Raw genomic sequence first — 21,460 nt, forward strand, 5'->3', positions numbered from 1 at the left:
TTGACAAAATGCATGGTACAAAAAATGAAATGCCAGATGATATCTCAGGGTATGGTTTTCAAAGGCGCCAAAGACAGTTAGGTGCCCACATCATATTGATGTTTATTGGGATCTGGGTGCCTAAATCCCTTAGCTCTTTTGAAGATAGCAACTTCAATCATTAACTACAAGTTTAATATTTCTACTATGCCTCCCCCTCCTCCACAAGGTGTCTGTCATTTGGTAAAATATTCAAATTAGCAATGTAAGTACTGGCAGTTCACACATGTAACACTGTATATGTAAATAACAAATCAAATATTGCACTAGAGAAAATATTACAACAACAACAAAATATACCTTTGATTAGGATCCAATCCATTCAACTCAAAGGGAGTTTTACTAATTGATTTCAATGGGAGCAGAATTGGACTGTTACTATTTTAAAATATACGGTCTTTGGCAGTGCCCAAAATATTATCTCAATGATGCAGGAGAAATTAAGCTTTCAATAATCTGACCATTAAAACTAACCATTATATAAAATACAATGGAATAGTTTAGATATGTGCTACTAATATCAAAGCATGCCTTTTGGAAGTGCATTCCTGATTAATTCAGTCATGTATTCATTTATGATTACAGAATTATTCATGCATTAAATTTTGAATAGTTAAACTATAACCTTGCAAGATCTGACAACCCCTGTGAATATTAAAGGGCTTCTAAAGTAGCACAGGTATAGGCCCAAATCCTTAGCTGGAGTTAGTTAGTGTACACCCCTTGAGGACAAGAGCTGAGGATCTCGTCTATTTAAAAAATACAAGCATTGTGTACTTCAACCTCCTTCCACCTCAAAATAACAAATTCTGCTATTAGGAGTTTTTATTAAGTAAGGTGTAGAAAAAGGATTTTAGTGGACGTAGCCTCTTAAGACACTGTAAGAAACAGGGTTGCCAGTTGTCTGGTTTTTGACTGAAAAGTCTGGTTGAAAGGGGATCTGTACAGAGTCCGGTCACATGTACTGACCGGACACTAAAATTCCAGTTACCACAGGGGGAAAGGTGAGTGGGGCAACAGAGGATGTGCTGGGTCATCAACCCACGCCAGCCCCTGCTCAGCTGGGGCTGCCTCTTACCTGCATCCCATGGGCAAGCAGGCTCCCGTCCTAGCCTCAGAGCAGAGGGATCCCAGCTCGTGGGAGGGCAGAGAGGGGGACAGGATTGAGCGAGGAGGAGTGAGTGACAGGAGTGGGACCTCGGGGGAAGAGGTGGGCAGGGGAGAGATTCTTGCTCTTCTGCTGCAGTGTCTGGTTTTCAGAAATCAGAAAGTTGGCAACCCTAGTAAGATTTTTTAACAAGTGTGCGAAGTGTCAGCTTTGTGTGAGTCAGGCCTCTCTACCTGGCCAAGTTGTCCCATTCCTTTGTAAACTTTTGCAAGAAGATTTCTACTACATTCATGCGATCATGGTAATCCCTCGTCCTCTGAAGATCCTCCTCCCGTTGTATAAGCAAATTGTTTGCCTGAAGGCAGAGGTCCAGCCACTGGTTGCTGAAGTGACCTATTTCCTTATGCTCAGGAGACTCCTGTCCTTGTGTTAGTTTATTCACCTTTTCAGTCACAGCGGTAAGAGCTGCCTCTTTAGAATGCAGCTTCTGACTGAACTCCTGTTAGAGACACAAAACAAAAATGAAATTGAGATGTTCCATTACAAATATAATCTGAGGTTTGAATGAAAACTCTGAAAACATCGAGTTAGAGCTTCACTGTGGCACAGCTTTATGCAGTTGTGCAGGTATACAAGGAGGAATAAGATCCTTTCCTGACCCTGGCTTGCCGCTCCAAGTACTGGCTGGGGGAAGGGTATAAGAGCAATCTTCACAAAAGCCTGTAAATCGCAGTTAACTCACGTGATTAAGTAAAAAAATAATAGTCATGGTTAAAAAAATTAATTGCAATTAATCGCACTGTTAAACAATAGAATATCAATTTAAGTTTATTAAATATTTTTGGATGTTTTTTCTATGTTTTCAAATAAATCTATTTCAATTACAACACAGAATACGAAGTGTACATCCCTCACTTTGTTTATTAATATTTGCACTGTATAAATGATATAGAAATTGTATTTTCAATTCACCTCATACAAGTACTGTAGTGCAATCTCTAACGTGAAAGTGCAATTTAGAAATGTAGAATGTTTTTGTTACATAACTGCACTCAAAAACAAAACAATGTAAAACTTTAGAGCCTACAAGTCCACTCAGCCCTACTTCTTGTTTAGGCAAGCGCTCAGACAAACAAGTAGGTTTACATTTGTAAGAGATAATGCTGCCTGCTTCTTGTTTATGTTACGTGAAAGTGAGAACAGGCATTTGCATGGCACTGTTGTAGCCTGTGTCACAAGATATTTACATGGCAAATGCCCTAAAGATTCATATGTTCCTCATTGCTTCAACCACCATTCCAGGAGATGCACATCCATGCTGATGACAGGTTCTGCTCAACAACGGTCCAAAGCAAAGTGGACCAACACATGTTCACTTTCATCATCTGAGTTAGATGCCACCAGCAGAAGGTTGATTTTCTTTTTTGGTGGCTTAGGTTCTGCAGTTTCCACATCAGAATGTTGTGCTTTTAAGACTTCTTAAAGCATGCTTCATACCTCATCCCTCTCAGATTTTAGAAGGTACTTCAGATTCTTAAACCATGGGTCAAGTGCGGTAGCTATCTTTAGAAATCTCACATTGGTATCCTCTTTGTGTTTTGTCATATCTGCAGTGAAAATGTTCTTAAATCGAACAATATGTCCTGGGTCATCATCTGAGACTATTATAACATGAAATACATGGCAGAATGCAGATAAAAGAGAGCAGGAGACAGTTAATTTTTTCCCAAAGAGTTCAGTCACAAATGTAACTGATGCATTATTTTTTTAACGAGCATCATCGGCTTGGAAGCATGTCCTCTAGAATGGTGGCGAAAGCATGAAGGCACATAGGAATGTTTTGCGCATCTGGCACGTAAATACCTTGCAATGGCAGCTACACCAGTGCCATGAAAACACTTGCTCTCACTTTCTGGCAACATTATAAACAAGAAGCAGGCAGCATTATCTCCCGTAAATGTAGACAAACATGTTTATCTGAGCGATTGGCTGAACAAGAAGTAGGACTGAGTGCACTTGTAGGTGCTGAAGTTTTACATTGTTTTGTTTTTGAGAGCATTTATGCAACAAAAAATTCTGCATTTGTAAGTTGCACTTTCACAATAGAGATTGCACTACAGTATTTATGAGCTGAACTGAAAACTACTATTTCTTTTGTTTATCATTTTTACTGTGTAAATAATTGTAATAAAAATAATATAAAGTGAGCATTGTAAACTTTGTATTTTGTGTTGTAAATTGAAATAAAATGTTTGAAAATGTAGAAAAAACATCCGAGATATTTAATACATTTCAATTGGTATTCTATTGTTTAACAGTGCGATTAAAACTGTGATTAATAGCAATTAATTTTTATTGCAATTAATTTTTTTTAATCATGTGAGTTAACTGCAATTAATCGACAGCCCTAGTCAAATTATGTCAGACAATAGTTTAGACTGCTTTAGAAATAGTTATGTTATTTAGTTAGTTGTCATAGTATGTCACAGATTTTAACTTCAGACCAAATGCAATAGGCAATTAGCCTCCTGAAAACAAAGGAAACCTAGCACAGTAAAGATTTGACTGACTGCTCTAAAAGCATAGGGAAGTATTAAAGTACTTCTCTTTTTGCTTTAGCTCTCCGTAGCACCAAAATAATAAACACAGTCCCCTCTAATCCTTCCTTGCATAGTTGTTACAGAATTAATGCACCCATGCAGGGCATACAGCAAGTTCTATAATCAAATGAACTGTTGGATACATTTCCTCCTTTCTTCGCTTTTAGAACACGACTCCTTACCTTAGCCTGCAAAACCATGTTCTGGGCAACGTTTAGTTCCAGTTCTGCCCATCTCCTCTTCATATTCTGTAGTTGGTGGTCAGCATCCTGGAAATATATCCAAAGCTCAGCCTTCATTTGTTTGATCTCTTCCCAACTCTGAGCCAGGTACTGTGAGTGCATTATCTGCTTCTCGATCTTTAAAAAAAAAAATTAATAGTGATGGAGATGTTTTAATGTAATTATTCATGTGCTGTGTGACATGTACAGTAGAACTGTGCAAAGGACAGATTTGAGGAGTAGATTGTTGAGGGGACTAAGTGGAGCTTGCAGAAGGCATTCCTGTCCAAAAATCCTTAACCTTGGAAAGTCACAAAACAAGACAGTGTCAGAGGAAAGCCACAAGAAGTTACTAGGAAAGCTAACAAAGAAATTCATTTTGATTCAATCGTGAAAGAGGCTTAAAAAAGAAAAAGAAACTAACAATTATTTAGAGAGAATTCAGGACCCAACGATTCCTTTAAAAGCTCAAATCAACTATACAATTAAAGTCTCTTTACTCTCTTGCTTGCACTTCATGAATCATTGACTTAGTGAATATTAATTCAATTTATGTGTTTCATTTTAATTTGCCTAACACAGTTCTTTTGCTTATGTGTCTTTTAGGAGAATTCCAAGAATTCAGCAAGGAGAATGCTTACCAAATCTGAGTCCATCAGTCACGTTAAACCCATATTAACAGTGTCACTTGCTTCAAATGCAACAGTGAGATGCCTTTAAGACTTAGGTTCTCAAAAGGCTTAAAATGTCTTGGTGCTATCCTACTTATGTTTTTTTCTCCTGCTTGTTATTTAACAAGCCATTCCTATTGCTAAGACTTGAAGAACCTTTTATCTATTCTGTATATATCTGTAGACTTTAGTTTATGGGTTCCTTGGATATGGATTTTAACTTGCTTCTCTAATATGGAATATGGTTACTGTATGGATTAGACTGTTACACTCAATGGAGTGAATTTTAAATGTTATCAGAATGTGGTTTCTCCTGGTAAAGCATATTCTGCAGTGAGATGTTTTTATGGAAGAATGTAACTGATGTTTCTTCGTGGATAGCTTAGGTGTATATATTTTTAAGTTAAATCTCTGATATAATAGTATATTTCTACACACGCACATGTAAAAGTATATTTTATTTAAAAATTAAAAGTATCATTGTAGAAGATTTTATGGTATACCACTTTTAGTGATAAACAGGAAAATCAGCCTAGTGTTGCTTAGTATTTAAGAAAATGTAAACTTATGAATTAGAAAATAGACAAAGTCATGTTTGTGCAACTGAAAAAACAGTAATACACTGGCCCAGTTCTTCTTTCTCACACAGCCATAATATATATTATATACTGCTGCCCTGAAGCACTCTTCCTGAATATCCCCACTCCAGTAACCTTACTCTAAGATGCTTGTGTTGAATAGCAGGATGGCAGCATGAAAGTATAACTTTAAAAGAAGTAAAATTTCCTCAGTGAGAAAGTTAAGATGCAAGTACAGAAGATGTTTCTTTACCTAATATGAACCTTGTATAAGCGGATAGATCAAGACAATTAAAACTCTAAGGAGGATTAGAGGTTGGCTGCTGAGGTTTATCTCCTACCGTTTGCTTTGTTTGCTGAATGTCTGTTGCTGTATTCTTCACTTTGGTGTCTGACAAATCGCACATAGAGCACAAGAGATCCAAGTATGTGCTTGCCTGTTCCTGCAGAGCTCGGAAATGTTTAACCTGAAGGAAGACAATCTTCACATATATTCTGGAACTCATCACATTGCATTAAAACTTTCATTTCTCATGATTTTTAGATGGATAGTAAATGTAAGAGACCAGCACTTCAGCGAAGGCTATTTTGTCATAACCACAAATTACCTGGACTATTTACAAATAAACCTATGGGAAATATATTGCTCACAATGCTAAAGAATGATGACTATCTCTCGTTTATTTTTTAGATCAAAGCACTGAGGGACATGCATCCCCCTATACAGATTATTCCCTTACAAAGAACTGCATGCTCTGCATGTTTAAACATGCAGAGTTTCATCTAGATAATTTCCTCAGTAGAAAAGGAAACAGGATTTGCCCCACTGTTGAGCTGAGAGAGGTGGCTGTCTAGACCTATGAATTCTCCAAGATCTGAATAGATTCTGGAGGGATTCAAGGTAATCTGTGCAGAGGGCTGATTTCTCCATATTCCCCTCAGAGCCCTCCCAGTCCTCCTTTGCCTCCATGGCAGCACAACTCTGACAGGGCTACGGGCTTTCCCTCCAGCTACTGTCCATGGGATGCCCCTTGAAGGAGTTTCCCGTCACACAGGAAAGGGTTATATTAATGTTGACAAGCACAGCACTAACTTACCTACTAAGTCATGTGTGGCTGGTAAGGAAACTGTATCCTATAGAAAAAGCTGTCTCCCATAACTGGCCCCACCAGAGAGTGAAAACTCGTCCCTGAAGAACTCTTTCAAAGAGGCTCAAGCGAAGGGAAAAACAACGCTACAGGGGTGGTATTTCTTCCTTCCCTATCCTGCCCAGCCACAATCTGTGGCATGAGTCCTCTCCTCTAACAGATGTAGGTGATATGACCCTAAATTTCTGAATGCGCAGCTTCAAGTCAGTTCGATTTTAATACAGGGCACAAAATTTATGCAAAATAGTTAAGTATTAAAAATAACCGAGTAATAATGAAACAACAACAATTTCAAATTACTTTCTGTGATACCAGAGTCTTATGACAACACCTTACTTCATACTTCCTTTGTATGCGGAAAAAAACAACAACAACCAGAAGAGGTCAAAATCCACAAAAAGGGACATGGAAAATTCCTTAAGGCAATTTTGTATTACATAGTGATTCTGCATGGGTGCATCTGAAATCAGATCTCAGATAAGGACATTGTAAGAGGGATCGGGCCCTATGGGATATATAAGCTGTAGAAGACCAGAGATACTTCATTTCAGGTTGACAGAGCACAGAACTAAAACTTACTTACTAAAGTCACGTGTGGCTGATAAGGAAACTGTATCTTATAGAAAAGTCATCTCCCATACCTGGCCCCATCACAGAGAATAGCTGGATGACTATGGAGACCACCTCATCACAATGCCAGTGTGATGGCTACAAAGCATGTAGCTGTCTGGAGATGCGGAAAGTCATACGTGAGCTCCCCAGTTTCCACACTCCACGATCTACCTGTCTTGTCATTTATATCATCATTATCACCACTGCTACCAAGGTCTCCTAGTCCTGATGGTTGGGACAGTGAGTATTCCTATCCAACAGCCAGCATTAATTTTGTTTGTCTAGGATCTGGGAGAACTCCCCTGTGTAGCTGTGGGTAGAGGAATTGATCAGCTTTGAACTTAGATTTGTGCACTTCAAAATAAAATAAAAAAATCCTGGAAGCATTTGGGGACGGATCTTCTCTACCAATTTCCAAGTGCTGACGTGCCGTGAAAAGGAGAGTGTCTGCCACCCTCTACTGTTTGGTTTCCATTGGAGTGTGTGGATGGGATGCATTTTTTCAAGTCCCATATTTCTGTGCGAGATTCTGGGGAGCCTACATATCTCTTTGCTTCCTTTCCCTGGCAGAACTCCAAAAGAAAGCTATCAGCCAGGGGCAACCCAATAACCTCAGGATGACACCTTTTTAAATGTTTCCCATTACACCACTGTGTGCCAATGACACCATTATAATGAGGCTGGTACAAGAACATAAATAGACAGATGGATGGCTGGCCAGAACGGGAACCTCAGTGTTAAGCTCTTCGATGAAATCTCTGAGCATGTTTATTGAGTTGCTCAACTTTATATTAAATATCTTATTTTCATTTATGATGCTGGGCTAGCAAGAGTCTCAGTCCTGGGATGGAGTAGGTGCATGGTGCCTAAAACTGTATTATGCTGCCCCTAGCGCATGAACACTTGGAACTGTGAGTAGCCAGTGAGGCTCTGAAGTTTCCATGAGTGAAGAGCCAGAGAGGCAGTTTTCTGCTATATTAGGCACTTATTTGGTATTAAGCACTTATTTGGATTCACACCAAAAAGGATAAGTAAGCGACATTTTGAGCAAACTGGGTTTACATTCATGTGCACAACTTTTACCTGCTTAACTGCATCTGCCAGACTGAAAGGTGGCCACATGCTTGGTTTTAACTCTAGCTGAACTGTAGAGAGCCAAGCCTGACACTGTTGTAGAGTATCCTGATGGTTAACATGCTTCTGGAGTTCATGTTCCAAACTCTGGTACACCTAGAATAAAAAGAACAGTAAGGTAATTGACACTTCTGACACTGATTAAAAAATGGAAGATAATATAAAATATGGGTCTCTCAATAAACTCCAACCAAGATGTATTTTTCAGACATTAGGTAAAATTTTCAAAAGAGGCTAAGGGCTTGTCTACATGGTACCTTAGTCTGAACCATGGTGCACTAACTGGCCCATGATGGAACTTGCTGGCAAGCACTAGACGTTCCCTTGTTAAATTCACTAATCTTGTTCAAACTTCAGATGCTTTAAAAAAAAAACAAACCAACAACACTAAATCAGTCTAGTACAATATCCATAATATCCCGTTTCTGTACTTCAGCTACATCACATTCTAGAAATATCTATATTTTTTTCAATGTAATATATCTTAATATTATGAGGCAATTTCACACTTTTCAGGGAGTTTAGGTTAATAACTCTAGATGGCGATGACTGTTGCTTATTTGATATGTTAATATTCATTTTTCTTAATGGGAAAGCATTTGGCTAGTGTAAATTTGTTCAGTGATGCTTAACTATGTGTTGAAAAATTAAGCTCTGGACTTTTCACAGAGACAGTTTCAAATAAAGGCTTGGTTATGCCTTGTAAATACAACTCCATCTATGTGTGTGGGGACAGTGAAGAGGTCTGGGGGTGAGGGGGGGCATATGCTTTCTGGAGCAACCCACCAGGCCATAGTTAGTTAAATCTATGTATGGCGTGTATTGCACGAAACCTTTCATGATTGGTCAGATCTGCTGGCATGAACAGAGAGGCAGGACCATGGTTCTACGGCCTGTGAGGACTGGCAGCCCTAACACTGTGAGAGCAAACCCTCCAGTGGTGTCTCACCCCATGCAGTCAAGGGTGTAAGAGGGAGGAAAGCTCCTGATGCTCTCACCATGCCTTGGTCACTTGAGGAGGAAACAGACACTGTGTAGCCCAGAGATTTTAGGAGGAAAAAAACAGAGACTGAATGAAGTGATTATTAGGTTGTTTTTGTATCTTTATTCATTACTTTTCATTTTAGGTCTTTTCTGCATACACACACCCCTTTTTTAAAGAAAATGGCCCTTTCTGCTAACTGGATCAACAGGAAGGCCCAGCTAAGACTCTTCTTTGTGTCAGGGAAGACAGAATTTCTTAGCACATCATCAGTTGCTAGTAATGGATGTTCACAAAATGCTGGCACTAAGTATAAAGTTCACCCCAATGAAGGGGACCCCACACAACGTTTTCTTCAGAGAGGTGAATTTCACTCTAAAGAGTTGAAACAGACTTCACTACTGCCCCAATCCTGTGAAGAAATACCAACATGTTTCACTTTACACACTGAACAATTCCATTGACTTCAGCGGAATAACTCATACTGCGTTAAGGGAAGCGAGTGGGCAAGTGTTTGCAGAATCTGGGCCAATATGAATCAATCTAAACCTAAGCTTGCTCAAAACAAATAAGCTTCAATAGAACTTTGACCTCAGCTGATTTTTAACACCTTTGATTATATACAGCATGGAGCTACACATGTGGACTTTATTTATTTAGCCACACTTAACCTTTATGCTTTAATAATAAATATAGTCAAACTCTTTCTAAAATTTGATTTAAAAACTCATTCCTTTCCTGGATGGAGACCATGTTTCCCTGATTTTATATTAATAATAAATTTGTATACCCCTGTAAATAAGGATTTTAAGTCAATCTGGGGTTACGTGGAGTAGAAGTTATGGCAAAAAATGGCCACTTTAATCAGTCTATCTCTAGCATAAGGAATGGTGGCACAATTAGTAACCTGTAGAGTCAGCTTTTACACAATTTCATGAAACATCAAATTATTACAGAAATTCTAATACATTATTCCCATCCTGCACAGAATTACAATATTGTACATAACCAGCATGTTTATAGTTATATCCCATATACACTGTTGAAAAAAGACTTACTCTCTGAGCTGTACTACATATGGCTGAATAACTGTCCCTTGTCCCCTGTAGATGGGTTTGTGTGTTTTGCTTAAATTTTGCTTGAAGATGTTCTGCACCTTGATTGATCAAATAGTCACCTTTATTTTTAAGGCTGTTCAAATGGTCTTCAAATCCTGCAATCTCTTCCATCATTGCCTAAAAAAAGATTAAAACACCCATAAAAAATACTTTCATAGTCAAACCGCATCTGAGTGATGACTTCTTAAAGCAACACATTATATGCTTGAATATTTTTCTTAAATGTATTTGTTATAAACAGTTAAGGGTTAATGTCTCTTTTACCTGTAAAGGGTTAAAAAGCTCAGTAAACCTGGCTGACACGTGACCAGAGGACCAATAGGGGGACAAGATATTTTCAAATCTTGGTGGAGGGAAGTCTTTTTTTTGTGCTCTTTGTGTTGTTGTTGTTCGCTCTTGGGACTAAGAGGGACCAGACATCCATCCAGGCTCTCCAAATCTTTCTGAATCAGTCTCTCATGTTTCAGACTTGTAAGTAATTAGCCAGGCAAGGCATGTTAGTCTTATTTTTGTTTCCTCAACTTGTAAATGTTTCTTTTTGCTAGAAAGATTTTACCTCTGTTTGCTGTAACTTTGAACCTAAGGCTGGGGGGGTCTCTCTGGTCTACAGGAATCTGATTACCCTGTAAACCATTTTCCATCCTGATTTTACAGAGATAATTTTTACCTTTTCTTTCTTTATTTAAAAGCTTTCTTTTTAAGGACCTGATTGATTTTTCCGTGTGTTAAGATCCAAGGGGATTGGATCTGGACTCACCAGGGATTAGTGGGGGGAAAGGAGGGGGATGGTAAATTTCTCCTTGTTTTAAGATCCAAGGGGTTTAGATCTGTATTCACCAGGGAACTGGTGAAGTCCCTCAAGGCAACCCAGGGAGGGGGCGAAGTTTTGGGGGAACAGAGAGTGCTCCAGACACTGGAATTCTGGGTAGTGGCAGTATACCAGAGCTAGGCTAGTAATTAGACTTAGGAGTGTCCATGCAGGTCCCCACATCTGTACCCTAAAGTTCAGAGTGGGGAAAGAAACCTTGACAGTATTTGTCATTAGATTTCATGAGAAAACTGTTATGTTCAAGCTATTAGACTGTACAATCTCTTTTAAAGCCTTTGTCACCCAAGAGATCCTAGTTTGACACAATCAGCAGAATCCAGCAAATTCACATACATAGGTATCCTCTAGACATATTACAAACATCTTAAATGAACCAATATGATGTGCTTTGTCCTAAATTGAGGAACTTTCATCTTTCCTTGTCAACAGTCCCTCCCTGTTGCTGCTTATCACCTCTTTTTCATATCGAATCTAATACTAGGATCAAATTTTGACACTGACAGTAACTGATCCAAAATGGCCCCATTAAGAACAATAGATGAAATTATGGCCCCATGGATGTAGATAGTAATTATGCCATTGACTTCAAGGGAACGAGGATTTCACACAATGAAACGACTTAAGGAGTAACATGCTAATCAAAAAGTAAGTTAGGACATCACTATCTGGCCCATAGTTTGAAGGCATTTTGAGGTAAGGATTTTGCCTTTCTTTAACTTCAGTGTGTACTAACCACAGCTGTTGGTTGCTAGCAATAATTATGCCTTCCATGAGAGTATTTGAGGGTATTTTACAACCTAATAACAAGAGAATTATAATACAAACTCTTCTAAAAACTAGGAGGTTTTTGTCCTCCCAAGAATCAGGAATCAGTAGTGTCCCGGGGTAGGAGGGCCCTACTCTGCTTCTTGCGGTCTATTTCTTCTTCTCAGCATGAAATAGAGAAACCCTAATACAAAATTCAGACATATATACATAACCTTCACATGTTGTCACTGATGCTCACTGAAGGTGACATGAATCAGAAACACACTGATCTGGATGTAGACAGTGAGTGCATCAAGTTATTCTTGTTAACCCAGTCAATGTTACAGATATTCAAGTAAGTACAGAAAAGGATGATAAAAAAAGTTACAGCTCCAGAACTGAGATGGGGAATTGCTGGAGTAATATTTTTTTATTTTTACTGAGTAAATTACATGTGTTCAAGCACAAAGACCTACCTTGTGGTTGGCTAGTTGCTGGGTTATTATTTCTACACTGCTGCTCTCCATAAGGTCAGGAGCGACCAGCCTGCTGGACATCTGTAACAACCACTTTTCCACTTCTTGTAAGTCACAGTGATAATCTTCATGCTCTTTTACTTTCACCTCCAAGCTTTCAGCATGTGCCTGTGGGACCATATAAACCAAAATACAATTTTAGAGACACTTTCAAGAGAAAGGATGTCAAAAGTTGCTTTGAAACCTGAAAAGTTACTAAGAGTGATCCTGTAAACTATTTATTTCATAGGAGTACTGCTTATATGCCTAGATCACAGTGAACACATCAAAAGAACTTCTTGCATCAGGATGGGTCGGGCCCAGTTAAAAAAAAAAGTACAAAAATATTAATGATAAAGAAAATTGATTTTTTTAAGGGCGAATATCAACTTGAAATGCAGTTAATCCCAATAATTTTTCCCTGTGGATGCCCCAACTCCACATAACCTTGTAAGCCTCACATAAAGGGGGCTTCTACCAGCCCTCTGCATTGGGATGAAATGTCACCCACAGGAAAAACCCTCAACCTTTAAACTGGAAAAAAAGTTTCTCATATTGTGTGTTAGTGACATAAAAGGATTCCACAGTCCCCTTACTGATTTCTTTTACCTTTGCCGTGTTGCAGAGTTCCTGGTAATTGGCCTGAAGTTTCTGAATTTTGTCCCCTAAAGTAACGTCATGCACAAGTTCAAGAAGGGCTTCTCCTTTTTCAGTCACTGATTTTATAGAAGGCTCGTGGGACAGCACCGTCTGTTGTACTGACTACAAGTGAAAGCATTATAGTGAAAAAATATACTGTAAAAAGAATAAGGTAAGATCACTTCCCTTAAATTCCAGGCTCAGAGAGTCCCCTCTAATTATGGATCAGCCACCTCCGTGACACTATCCTTCCCCAACCAGCTTCCAGAGCTGTATTATTTTTCCCGTGGAGCCTCCTCAGGAATTCTTGGGGCAACTACAATAAAGAGACTGAGCATGTATATGGAAGGGGGCAAGTGTTAGAGGCCAGAGCTGGTGCAGAGGCAGAGTGCTTCTGAGCACATGGTTATAATCTGCAGGTTTGGGGATGGGCCCCGCTGCCTTTTCCAGGAGAAAATCCATCCCCTCTAATGGGATGATGCAAGGGGAATCTGTAAAAAGGGACACGATCTGTTTAACTGTCCCCTTATTCCTGCCTTTTTAGAAACAACAAATGACTAAATGGCAGTGTGTGCATATCCTGTCAGATATTGGCTTCCTCATATCCGATGCCTGAGAGTTGCAAGCAACATCTGCAGCCCTGTGGTGTTTTACAAAGACACTAATAAGGTCAGTGATTGGTATTATTGTTGCAATTTTCACTTTTAGAGAGTTATTATTTTGGTACAATGGTAAATGTTAAAAAACTATTTTTGTCTGCAATGTTGTTGTAACCGCGTTGTATATTAGAGACATACACTGAGGTAATATCTTTTATTGGACCAACTTCTGTTGGTGACAAAGACAAGCTTTTGAGCTTACATAATGCTGTTCCTAAGGTCTGGGAAACATACTCAGACCCTGCTAGAACAATAGATGCAAAACCTGTAGACATCTCTCCATTACGACAATGATCAACTCCGATAACACACCATTCAAGATTCATGGGTGATACCTATCACAACATGTGGTGCATACCATCCAGTGCCTGACATACCCCACTATGTGTGTGAAATCGCACTCATTACGCTCTCGAATAAACTCACACAGGAAAATGATAATAGACAAAAACACCCTTATCACCTGTGGGTGAACATTTTTCACAAAACTATCACTCTTTATCTGACCTCTTAGTCCTTATTCTCAAAGAAAAACTGCACAACACTTTCAAAAGATGGGCCTGGGAGCTTAACTTTGTAACTTTGCTAGACACTAAAAATCATGGACTGAACAGACACTGGATTTATGGCTTATTATAACAGTCTGTAACCCATTAACAACCCCCAACACCAACTGCCTTTTTTTCCCGCTCTCCCTTCCTTCCTTTCCTGTGACTAACGGGGTATTAACAAGCCACTTCACCTTGAGTGGTCTCTTGAAATATGTGTACTACTGTGATAAACAATCTGTTCTACTACTTTGTGGACTGGTCAATAGTAGAAAATTAAATAGTAAAACCAATGTCAGTAAAGGATGTGAAAAATCCACACCCTAGAACGTCATGATTAAACCTACCCAAGTCCATATTTAGACAGTGCTAGGTAGATGGAAGAATTTTTCCATTAACCTAGCTACTGTCTTTCAGTGAGGTGGATTACCTATACTGACAGGGGAATCTCTCTCTGTTCCACTGTAGCATTTTAAGTGTACACATACGCTGACTATGTTTCCCAGACCTGAAGAAGAAGGGCTCTGGGTAAGCTCAAAAGCTTGTCTCTCTCAGCAACAGACACTGGTCCAATAAAAGATATTTCCTCACCCACTCTCTCTCTCTAAAACTATTTTAATTCTTAATATTTTTATAATGCTTTTAAAATTAATTAAAAACAATGGAGCCCACACTCTGCCATGTCAGCTAAAGTTTCAGGTTTAGTTTAAAAGACATCTCAAAAGAATTCTGAATTATGCGTCTTTTGTCTCAGACCAAAACAGGCTAGAATTTTTCAGATTATTCAATAAATCAACAGGTATTTTAAATTAGCCAAACGTGTGGCATGGCCAAATTCTGCTTTCAGCTATATCAGCATAAATCCAGAGTAATCCCACAGAGTAACCCCACTGCAGAACAAAATTTGGCTCAATTCATTGTGTCATTACACCTATAAAGCTAGTAGACTGATGAGGAGTTCTTATTCCTTCAATATTCAGGGTTAAAATCAGAGGTGATACAAATAACAGTATGCAGTACATTATCTATATTAGCATGTATCGCTAAGTGAAAACTTGTGCACTTTAGGAATATAAAGGAAAGGTGCAACAGAAAGAGTGTAATTTAGATGCTGAGTAGGGGAAGCTAAATTAGGAAATGTGTAACTTACACACGTTACACATGTAATTTACACACTGAGGTGTCAGTGTGTAGTCGGAAAAGCATTCATTAGAGGTCTATCTTGATTTCCTTTACACCCTCTTATTAGCTGCTTTCCCTGCTACATCCTTGCCCTTCCATTCCCCACAATGTTTAACAACTTTTCTGAGTGTCATAAACAGATAGTTAAGGGTTAATAGAACAGAAGTACTTCATGTCTCTTTTGAATGTAAAGGGTTAACAAGTTCAGTGAGCCTCGCTGTCACCTGACCAGAGGACCAATCAGGGGACAGGATACTTTCAAATCTTGAGGGAGGGAAGTTTTTGTGCATGCTGTTTTTTTTTTGGTTGTTGTTCACTCTGGGGGCTCAGAGGGACCAGATGTGCAACCAGGTTTCTCTCCAATCTCTTTGATACAGTCTCTTATATGTCCGGAATAGTGAGTACTAGGTAGATAAGGCGAGTTAGGCTTATGTTTGTTTTCTTTATTTGCAAATGTGTATTTGGCTGGAAGGAGTTCAAATTTGTATTTTGCTGAAAGGATTTTAATTTGTACTTGCATACTTAGGCTGGGAGGGTATTCCCAGTGTCTATAGCTGAAAGACCCTGTAACATATTCCATCTTAAATTTACAAAGATAATTTTTACTGTTTTTCCCTCTTTAATTAAAAGCTTTTCTTGTTTATGAACCTGATTGTTTTTTTTATTCTGGTGAGACCCCAGGGGACTGGGTCTGGAGCCACCAGGGAATTGGTGGGGAGAAAGGAGGGAAGGGGGAGAGAAAGGTTATTTTCTCTCTGTGTTAGGATTACTTTCTCTCTCAGAGAGAGTCTGGGAGGGGGAGAGAGAAGGAGGGGGGAAGGTGGATTTTCCTCTCTCTTTCATGATTCAAGGAGTTTGAATCACAGTGATCTTCCAGGGTAACCCAGCGAGGGGAAGCCTGGGAGAGGCAATGGTGAGGGAAAGGGTTTACTTTCCTTGTGTTAAGATCCAGGGGTCTGGGTCTTGGGGGTCCCTGGGCAAGGTTTTGGGGGGACCAGAGTGTACCAGGCACTGGAATTCCTGGTTGGTGGCAGCGCTACAAGTACTAAGCTGGTAACTGAGCTTAGAGGAATTCATGCTGGTACCCCATCTTTTGGACGCTAAGGTTCAGAGTGGGGAATTATACCATGACACTGAATTACCACCATATAATTTTATACCACCATTTATGTCACCTCTGAATCTGGCCCTCAGTTTTCAGGTTAATTCTCATTATCTCTGTGGTAAATAGTACTATAAACAGTACTATAACCTATTTTCCATTATATAGAAAACTTAAATATAGCGAAAAAACAAAAGCATAAGGAGGCAATGTCAACAGTGACAGAAAAGTTCCAGGTGACTGCAGGTCAAATTCTATTGTCACTTAAACTAGTGTAGATCCAGAATAACTATTGATACAGTGGAGTTACTCCATACTTATTCCATCAAATGAGAACAAAAATTAGCCCCAGGTGGATAACCGTCAAACATGGAAGACTTATTATGGCACCCAAATTCCACATTTGGATGCTTACATTGGCTCTTTGGCACGGAAACTATGCTTTTATGATTTGAGCATCCAGATGAGGGATCTTATGGAATCTATCAAGGCCCCCGCAGCTGAAAACTGGACCTCAAGGACTTTTAGCTCAAAACCTCATTCATATGATGGAGTTACAGCATCAATTCTTACCTTGTATTTGGATAACTGGGCCTTCTTTTCATATAATTCAGTTTTGGGCTCCACTTGAGTGTGCAATATGGCTTGGTACTCTGTCAGCCACTGAGTCTGTGCCTTGTACTTGTCTGAGAATTCCTTTGACAACTGGAGGCACTTCTCTAAGGCCATATGCTCCTTCCTGATAGAGCTGGCCAGTTCTCCAAGCTGCTCCATGTAATCACTGATCTCTTTCCTTAACTGGTCAGCTTTATTTCCTTCCATGTATTTAATAGCCCGATCACCTTTCTCACGGGCAGATTTCAGCAAATTGTGGCCTAAATCCATGTCACTCAAAAGAAGCTGTAAAGAAAAATATGGAGATTAACAGAGAAAGTAGATGGAGTCTTAACCCCTTTCAGTTTCCTTTGTTTTAATTTTTATGTCAAAGAGATGCTAGTAGCAATGTCTTTTTCAAACTACTGAGGCTAAAGAGATTGAGCAGGGAAGTGTGGAGAAGCTTGCACTTGTGCTGTAATTCAACACAATATTGTCAACTGAGGATCTGGACTTCTCTCTCCAAGACTATCAGCTCATCACTTTTCATAATCAAGAAATTCACTTTAAAACAGATAACTACACAGTTCAAATTCACTGTAATTTTATTGCAATACAGTGAATGCTGACAGTAGATGTAGAGTGACTACTATATGTTTTATCACTTAGGTCAATATTTCAAAGGCTGATTTAAGTGGAACAGATACAAGAAAATATAATTCTCCATTCTCCACTGCTTATTAAGTAGGGCTAACTCGAAAACCAATACAGTGTGCATCTCAGAAAGGAATTAAAGCTGTCATTAATTTAAAGATACAATGTTTTAAAACCACATAATAGAAATCAGCCAGTGGTGGTGAAATTTCAGGAGTTGAACCAAGAAATTTTATTTACGGAGTTTGTCAAATACAACGTACACAAGAAAATGTGGAATAGTTGAAAACTGTTCTTTGGCACAGCAGGTTTAAATATTGCAAGGAGACTGAGGAATTAATTCACAACTCTGAGGTAAAGTGAGTTTTACCACTGGGTTAGTTCAGTGGGGGAATGGAAGAAGAGTTTTGCTCCCCACAATGCATTTATATAATAAAATTTGTATCACATGATCATTTGAGTGTCTTTTATTTTAAACTAAATCAAAATATAAACACCCTCTATTAGAAGAATGGGATTATATCATTTGGCATCATCCATGAATTTCACTATGAAGTTATCAATGTCATCGAACTCCACACACTAGGAGAACATCAAATTTTACACCCAATGCTCTCTATGCTGCTAACTACTCTGGACTGTTGGAATCAGAATTCTGAGTAACTGTGAGTACACCATTAAATGTGGACTAGTGCATGTGACTTAACTCATGAAGAAAAATGACTAACAAATCCCAAGTTCAGGTGTATCGTACCTCCAATTTCTGCATTTTCTTCTCCATTGCTGTTTTATCCACTACATCAGTCTTGGTTACCACATTTTTAAAGTTCTGGCTAGTGGCTCCATACCAATCTGTGTAAGTGCAGAAAGCTAATTCTGACTCATCCATACTTCGAATCTCTTCTTCCAGGAACTTTATTTGTTCCTTCAAACAAATGTTGGAAACAGAAAGTGAAATGCTTATCATTGTCCAATTCTTGACAAGAGAATGTTTAATAAAAGCAACAAAATACTATTTTATGAAAGAATAATCAATTTACTAAGTTCATTGACTTGTAAATAAGTCCTTTCATATCCACCAGATAATTGTTCTCTTAGGGGTTTTCTGTATTCTCTTCTCAATGTGTGTGTGTATAGCAATCACTAATGTTAAAATGGAGTAATATTTTAGCACTAAAGGGGGAAGGTATAGGTGATAAAATTCTATTTTATATTTTAAAGTTAATTTAGGCCTGATTTACACTAGGAAATTACGTAGGTGAAACTTATACACCCCTGAGCAATACAATTAAATCGACCTATCCCCCAGTGTAGACAGTGCTAGGTTGATGAGGTAATTCTCCCACTGACATAGCTATCACCTTTTGGGGAGCTGCAGTACCTATCCCGATTAAAGAAGCTCTCCTGTTGGCATAGGTAGCATCTTCACTGAAGTGTTGAAGTGGTGCAGCTGTGCCACTGCAACATTTTAAGTGTAGATGTACCCTTAGCGATTGCGAGAGGTGTCAGATTGAAAGTACCATAATCTGAAGTGATCTGCAGAATGGACCTTGCCAGTTCAAGTTTCCCCACAACACCTCATCGATGTGCCTCCTCCATGACAACCTGAAGGCACTTCTCTAAAATTCATTCAGTGTCCATGCACACTGAACCCTCAACTTGTCTGCTGGGACTGCCAAAAGAGGCATCAGTCGGTATCCCCTGGCATGGTATTTTTGTGATGTAGATAACTCACACAAACTGTCCATAAGAAAACAGAATGTGACTACCAACACATTTCACACAGATTGCTAAACACCCACGACATGGTGACAATTTATGATTACTGCAGAAGTTGACTGAAAGGTCTGTCTCCTATTAACAATGCCCTGATCCATCTAGCCCACTGAAATCTAGAGAGGGGAGGGTTCTTGTATGTGCACATTATATGATTAAGGATTCTACATCAATGAATAATTTGTGCTAACAGCACCCAATAAATAATACCTACCTGTGTCTCCCCTTTTGCTGACATTGCATAATATAATGAATGAATTTCCATTACTTACCAGTACATGAAGGATAAGAGCTTGGTACCGAGAGGTAAGCTGTGTAGCTTGATTTCCCATTCTACTGGTGGTATGACTTTCCTCCAGGATTTGCTGAGCTAATACCCCAACTTCCTCAACATCATCTTTGCAGATTGTTATTTCTTCATGCCATTTCTGAGACAAAGTAGATAGATATTATCAAGTGTATGTGATTACAACCATGTATCTTAACACTGGAAATGTAGTAGTTTACTCTGGTCAGCACGGCAGAGACACTCAATACAGCCATGGGAGAGTGCACTGGATTCAATTCTGGTTCCCTCATCAAGAAAAGAATTGAATAGATTCCAGTTCCAGGAACAAACTCTTCTCTCTATTGTCCCTGTGCACTCTACAGGCCAATTGAATTTCAGATCCCACACTGAGATTACAGCTCTGGCAAAATCATCTCTTCACCTGTAAGTGGAGCAAATTTGAGCTGGACTCCCTGAGAGGCAATGACAATGTCATATTTACAGTCATTTTTCATCGCAGAACTACACTGTAACGTATAAACTATGTGTGATATATACAGGGTTTCTTAAACAGATGGAAAGTAATTACCTTCATTTGCTGTAGCTGCATCTCCTTTGTTGCTCTGTCAGACTGCCGCCCAGTCCTGATATTAACTTTCTCCTCCAGCGTCTTAAGCCAGTCATCTACCTTCTGAAACTTTTTCTCCATTAACCTCAGTTTGTTCAGAGTGGTGTTTAGCTGGGTCCTGGCCTCAGAAAGCCTGTGCTGGTAAACTTGCCAATCCTGTCGCATTGACTCCAGTGCTCTGTCTTCTATCTGGGGTATGCCCCAAGGAATCACCTCCTCCTTGCCATGGAGTGCTGCATTTAGTAATGCCTGTCCCTCTGCACAATTGACCTGTAGTTCCTGCAAGTTTACAATTACAGGGGTAACTTGTTCACATGTTTTACACTAACAGTGGTAATCACGTTTTGCAGAGTAGATAACAGCCTAGCTCCTTTGACTTCATCATCCAGTGTATTTAAAGTTGAGTACCTTATACCACCTCAGTGGTAGCCCGGTCATGAACACCTTAACACAGCCCGGCACAGTCATTTTTTTTTTTTTTACATGATCACTAGCATTGCTCAATGAATTACGGGATACATTTATGGCCAAAATGTGCTTATGTTCCTCCTTTAGTTGCTGAGCTTATCAGAACTTTCAAAACATAGGTCATCTTTGCCAGCATGGGCACTTGGGATCCCTGAGCACATTCAGCACATCCGTGAACTCAAGGCTTTCGGGCTGGCAGCCAGCACACTACTAGCTTGCCAATGTGGCAACTTTAAAAACCAAATCTGTTTCATTAGATTCCTGGATCTGTTTTCCATTGATCTTAGCCAGATGCCTATTTCTGCCTTATGTAGCTAAAAACAGCCACAAAAGGTATCACATTTTAAATAAAGTTGATTAAAAAAAAAAAGCATACAAAACTAGGAAACAGCTGGTTTGGAGGAGATTTATGGCCCAGATTTTTTAGTAATAAATATGCCAGTATTTTCCCTGTAAATATTTCACATACAATTACAGACGAATTCCCAGCATCCTTTATAGTTAAGAATTACAACATGCTGGATATTAACTTTCTTCTCCAGGGTATTAAGCCAGTCTGGTTTTATTTTGAGACTGTGCAACTCAGGCTCGTCATAAATCCATTTGATACCAAAATGGGCTAACCAAATTACAGAGTATG

The 21,460-nt window shown here is 39.1% G+C and overlaps 1 protein-coding gene across 1 annotated transcript in view; it reads right to left on the reverse strand.

The window, feature by feature from the left end:
* The window catches only part of SYNE1 (spectrin repeat containing nuclear envelope protein 1), a 402,501-nt gene that overhangs the window by 198,353 nt on the left and 182,688 nt on the right, over window positions 1-21,460 (reverse strand). Inside the window, exons 65-75 of the mRNA XM_030556596.1 lie at window positions 20,314-20,631; window positions 19,729-19,884; window positions 18,435-18,605; window positions 17,006-17,332; window positions 12,912-13,064; window positions 12,264-12,431; window positions 10,152-10,328; window positions 8,061-8,207; window positions 5,559-5,684; window positions 3,930-4,106; window positions 1,381-1,646 (exon numbers count right to left, since the gene is read on the reverse strand). Of these exons, the coding sequence (XP_030412456.1) occupies window positions 1,381-1,646; window positions 3,930-4,106; window positions 5,559-5,684; window positions 8,061-8,207; window positions 10,152-10,328; window positions 12,264-12,431; window positions 12,912-13,064; window positions 17,006-17,332; window positions 18,435-18,605; window positions 19,729-19,884; window positions 20,314-20,631 (2,186 nt within the window). The remainder of the gene's footprint in view (window positions 1-1,380; window positions 1,647-3,929; window positions 4,107-5,558; window positions 5,685-8,060; window positions 8,208-10,151; window positions 10,329-12,263; window positions 12,432-12,911; window positions 13,065-17,005; window positions 17,333-18,434; window positions 18,606-19,728; window positions 19,885-20,313; window positions 20,632-21,460) is intronic.

Source organism: Gopherus evgoodei, chromosome 3 (genome assembly GCF_007399415.2).
Source record: "Gopherus evgoodei ecotype Sinaloan lineage chromosome 3, rGopEvg1_v1.p, whole genome shotgun sequence".
NCBI lineage: Eukaryota > Metazoa > Chordata > Testudines > Testudinidae > Gopherus > Gopherus evgoodei.